The sequence below is a fragment of the Nanorana parkeri genome, unplaced genomic scaffold (genome assembly GCF_000935625.1).
Source record: "Nanorana parkeri isolate BGI_ZX_2015 unplaced genomic scaffold, ASM93562v1 scaffold2085, whole genome shotgun sequence".
NCBI classification, from domain to species: Eukaryota; Metazoa; Chordata; class Amphibia; order Anura; family Dicroglossidae; genus Nanorana; species Nanorana parkeri.
The window spans coordinates 152,436-157,785 of record NW_017308353.1 but is presented as its reverse complement, the minus strand read 5'-3'; the positions used below and the strand labels follow the sequence as shown (position 1 = coordinate 157,785).

General features: G+C 54.5%; 1 protein-coding gene across 4 annotated transcripts in view; it reads left to right on the top strand.

Moving 5' to 3' along the window:
* The first annotated feature begins 2,841 nt into the window (after positions 1–2,841).
* Positions 2,842–5,350, top strand: part of SNX12 (sorting nexin 12) — a 13,795-nt gene continuing 11,286 nt past the window's right edge. The window contains exon 1 of one of the 4 annotated variants that reach the window (XM_018572615.1): positions 2,842–3,066. In XM_018572615.1, coding sequence (XP_018428117.1) covers positions 2,896–3,066 — 171 coding nt within the window. In that variant the 5' untranslated portion in view covers positions 2,842–2,895. Of the gene's footprint in view, positions 3,115–5,350 lie in introns of all 4 variants that reach the window. The other 3 variants (XM_018572614.1, XM_018572616.1, XM_018572613.1) reach the window with 3 other exon arrangements.

Here is a 5,350-nt window from a genome sequence, read left to right as displayed (position 1 = left end):
GGGGGCGGAGCCACCAGCAGGGGCCGCCCCCAGGGCTGTGCTTTGTTGTATTTTGCAGTCTTCATGTGGCACTATAACCCTTCCGTAAAATGAAGATTCGGACGAGTCCGAAGGGGGCTAACATCCCATCTGTGAGTACCCGCTGCCTGGCTCTGCTGATGGGCCACTCAGCAGTCTGACCTAAAAGGTCCCTGTAACGGTGGCCCCCACACCCCGCAGCCAGGAGCCAACATACTCACAGCACCCTGGATCCAGTGAGTGCCATGAAACCGCTAAAGTGAGAGCCAGGAGGAAACTCAGCTGCCTCTTGCCAGATGGGGGTGTGGCCAACAGGGGCCGCCCCTAGGCTGTGCTATTGTATTTTTGTGCCTAGTGTCCTCCTCCTGAAGGTGGCGCTATAACCCAATGGTCAAATCTGGAATGCTGGCTGTCTCTGCCATCAGTATTTCATGAGTCACTGGCCTGGAATAAGCATGCAGCCAGTGAAGTCAGAAGCCTGAGCCGCTTACATGTAACAGGTCAGTGTCTCACAAAGTACTGAAGCCAGTGGCTCAGAATGACAGCCAAGTGGGCCGGCATTCTACGCCTGGCAAAGGGGACTCCCATCCCCCCAGACGTACATCAAACTGAAGTTCAGAGGTTGGTTGGAGTAGACTAGCAAGAACCTCTATCAGTGCCCCATTCAGTAGATGTCCCCTCACTTCCTGTCCCAGTGACACCACACCCCATGCTGCAAAAGGCCTCAGGTAAGAGCAGAGATGTGGCAGAGGGCGGGGCCAACCACAGCCCAGAGATCCACCACCACGCTGGATCACAATATGGCAGAAGAGGAGGCAGTGTAATCACCCCCCTCCCCCCGTACGTCTCCAACATGGTGACAGGCAAAGCCCCGTGCGCACCCCCCACCATGATCAGACCCCAGCATTGTGAGTGACGCGTGTGGTGCCTCGTACCTCATCCATGGTCATGGATCTGTAGTTGAGGTTCTTGGCGCAGCGGGTGAAGCACAGTTCCGTCATCTTGTTATAAACCAGCAGAAAGTCCCGCAGCTGTCATAAAACACAGAACATTGTATATAAGAAGAGGGCTCACTGCACCCCCCAACCAGGGCTCCCCTTATTTCCTGTTCCCTCAAACTGGGCACCCTTCACGTCCTCTCCACCAAACTGGGCATTCCCCACTTCCTGTGCTCACAACCTGAGCATCAAACACTTCCTGTTTCCCCAAAAATGGTCATCTCTCACTTCCTGTCCATACAACCTGGACACCCTTCACTTCCTGCCACCCCCTTCCCCCAAACAGGGCACCATTCACCTCCTGTCCCCCATTATTTCCATCCCCCCCCAGCTAATCACCCTTCACCTTCTGGCCACCCAAACGGAGCACCCCAGACTTCCTGTGCTCACAAACTGGGTACCCTATATTTCCCGTTTTCCCCAAACTGGGCACCCTTCATTTCCTGTCCCCCGGGCTAAGCACCCTTCACTTTCTCCCTCATGGAACGTTTCCAGTGCTGGGGAAGGTTCGAAATCAGCCGTTACCAAAATGTTAATTCCCTGGCTTAGATCCCCATGACTATCCCTCTCCTCTCACATTGCGGATCTGTTGCTGCTCCTCGCCTGCCATGGTCACCGTTCCACGTTCCTATGACCTCCCGGCGTCGCCATCTTGCCGAAGAACACTTCCGGTGTCCTGTCGAATACGCCAATTCTTCGAGCTCTCCAACGACGTCACTTCCTGTTCATCTGACTCTGGCGGCCATATTGAATGGGGCAAGTCGTATTAATAACATGCCGGATTAATCTGATGTTGGTGGATTGTAATACTTTAATATAGACACCGGATCCTAACTATGACTGGAACTAGAACACAAGCAGTAGCAGGCGTACCTACCACACAGCAATAAAGTATTGCAATCAACTGACATCAGACTAATCTAGCGTGTTATTAATATGACTTGCCCCACCCAATATGGCCGCCAGAGTCAGATAATTGACAGCGGGGCAGAGCCACCTACAATGTGTGGAGAGAGTATCCCCTTCTCTAGAGAGAACCTGTCACCTGCACACACAGGTGATGTTGCTTTCATGTAGCCCCTCCCTCTCAGCATGTTTACATAACCAGCAACCACCCCATCAGAACCCTCTAATGAGATCAAGTAGATCAGTTCCCCCTCCCAGCAGTGACGCAGTAACTCACCCCATCTTGCTCCCCCCTCCCAGCAGTGACGCAGCAACTCACCCCATCTTACTCCCCCTCCCAGCAGTGACACAGCAACTCACCCCACCATGTTCCCCCCTCCCAGCAGTGACTGCTTATTGCTCCATTATCCTCAGGAAAAGTAAACTCCCCTTGTAGTTGGGCCCAGCCGCACTGCAAAGGATAGCGGCTTGTGGGGGGCGGGGGAAGTCATGACGACCGATGATTGGCACCCACATGGCATCGTCCAAACACCAAAAGTGAGGATTACATAAAGTTAGTTTTATTGCACTTAAATCACACAATAAAATTAGCAACGTTGGGGCCACTCCAGAACCTGGACCCCCCCAACCGGGGCCACACTGGACCGCTCCCCCAAGCAGGCGATGTGAAGGGAACTTCTATATATCATTCAGAGGGCAAATCACATCCCAGAAAGTATCAGAGGACAGAAGATGGAAACATTGTTACCTCAGAGACAGACGTTTCCCGGCAACCAATCAGCTTCTCCCTTCACTTTCTATGAGCAGTGTCCCCCCTCCTCCTCTTCTCTCTCTCCCTCTTCTCTCCTTCTCCACATCTCTCTCTCTTTTCGTCTTCTCTTCTATCTCGCACATGCGCATTGCCCTCCCCTCTGACACATGCGCAGTGGCCCCCCTCCTCTCTCCGGATAATGCGGATCGGTCGGTTGTGCGCATGCGCGGTGATCTCTCCGGGCCGGGTGTGTCGGTCGGTCGGTCTCGGTGCAGCATGACGGACGCCACGGTGGCGGACACCCGCCGGCTGAACTCCAAACCTCAGGACCTGACCGACGCCTACGGGCCGCCCAGCAATTTCCTGGAGATCGACATCTTCAACCCGCAGACGGTGGGAGTGGGACGGAACCGGTACACCGTGTACGAGGTCCGCATGAGGGTGAGTCCGAGGATGGGGAAGGGGGGGATGCCTGCTGGGGCCCCGGATGATGAGAGTCATGGTACCCTATGTATGATACACACACTGACAGTGGCGGAGTACAATACCCCCAGTAGAGGATCGAGGGATGGTGTATCTCTCCATGGCTGACACACTGGCAGTGGCGGGGTACAATACCCCCAATAGAGGATCGAGGGATGGTGTATCTCTCCATGGCTGACACACTGGCAGTGGCGGGGTACAATACCCCCAATAGAGGATCGAGGGATGGTGTATCTCTCCATGGCTGACACACTGGCAGTGGCGGGGTACAATACCCCCAATAGAGGATCGAGGGATGGTGTATCTCTCCATGGCTGACACACTGGCAGTGGCGGGGTACAATACCCCCAATAGAGGATCGAGGGATGGTGTATCTCTCCATGGCTGACACACTGGCAGTGGCGGGGTACAATACCCCCAATAGAGGATCGAGGGATGGTGTATCTCTCCATGGCTGACACACTGGCAGTGGCGGGGTACAATACCCCCAATAGAGGATCGAGGGATGGTGTATCTCTCCATGGCTGACACACTGGCAGTGGCGGGGTACAATACCCCCAATAGAGGATCGAGGGATGGTGTATCTCTCCATGGCTGACACACTGGCAGTGGCGGGGTACAATACCCCCAATAGAGGATCGAGGGATGGTGTATCTCTCCATGGCTGACACACTGGCAGTGGCGGGGTACAATACCCCCAATAGAGGATCGAGGGATGGTGTATCTCTCCATGGCTGACACACTGGCAGTGGCGGGGTACAATACCCCCAATAGAGGATCGAGGGATGGTGTATCTCTCCATGGCTGACACACTGGCAGTGGCGGGGTACAATACCCCCAATAGAGGATCGAGGGATGGTGTATCTCTCCATGGCTGACACACTGGCAGTGGCGGGGTACAATACCCCCAATAGAGGATCGAGGGATGGTGTATCTCTCCATGGCTGACACACTGGCAGTGGCGGGGTACAATACCCCCAATAGAGGATCGAGGGATGGTGTATCTCTCCATGGCTGACACACTGGCAGTGGCGGGGTACAATACCCCCAATAGAGGATCGAGGGATGGTGTATCTCTCCATGGCTGACACACTGGCAGTGGCGGGGTACAATACCCCCAATAGAGGATCGAGGGATGGTGTATCTCTCCATGGCTGACACACTGGCAGTGGCGGGGTACAATACCCCCAATAGAGGATCGAGGGATGGTGTATCTCTCCATGGCTGACACACTGGCAGTGGCGGGGTACAATACCCCCAATAGAGGATCGAGGGATGGTGTATCTCTCCATGGCTGACACACTGGCAGTGGCGGGGTACAATACCCCCAATAGAGGATCGAGGGATGGTGTATCTCTCCATGGCTGACACACTGGCAGTGGCGGGGTACAATACCCCCAATAGAGGATCGAGGGATGGTGTATCTCTCCATGGCTGACACACTGGCAGTGGCGGGGTACAATACCCCCAATAGAGGATGGAGGGGTGGGGTATCTATCCATGGCTAGCAGTGGCGGTGTGCAGGAGAGGGATGGTGGACCTGCTGTCGTGTTCACCACTAGAGGTGCCCTCATGGCTCTGTCATCCTTGGGGTGGGTGGCAGCTATGGCTCTGTCGTCCTAGTATTAGAACCTACCAGACTGAGCGAGGACCGGGGGGAGGGGCAGACCACAGAAATGACGGCTGAATTTTTTTATTCTGTTCAGTTTGTCTTGTGATTCATTGAAAATCTTTCTCGGCTGACAGGTGACACCTTCATTTCCTGTGTCAGCTTTGTAACTTCCTGGGGTCACAAGGATTAGATTGACACAAGTTGAGACTTTGTTCTGCATTTTCCTGGCACACGTTAACAGAGAACGATCCGCGGCATTCATATCTAATCCGACATGCGTGTGACACGCGTGAGGACAAAGAAGTCTTCATTCTGGGTCTTAGTTCTGCTCATCAGTCCGTAGCTCCGTGTGATTCCGGGGTTGCATACCGGATCCGGGGTCACACAACTGATCGTGTGTGTGGGCGTTACCCAGAGCCTACCTAGGACCGCCCACTCCTGCAGCCTGACATTTGCATAACTCCTCCCCCAAACCAGCCCGCTGCCTACATCAGGGCTCTTGATCTTCTCAGGAGTGAGAGGTGCTGCCCCCTGCTGACTGATTTTAGGGCTTCCAAACTTTGGGGGCCTGAAAGGGTTCCC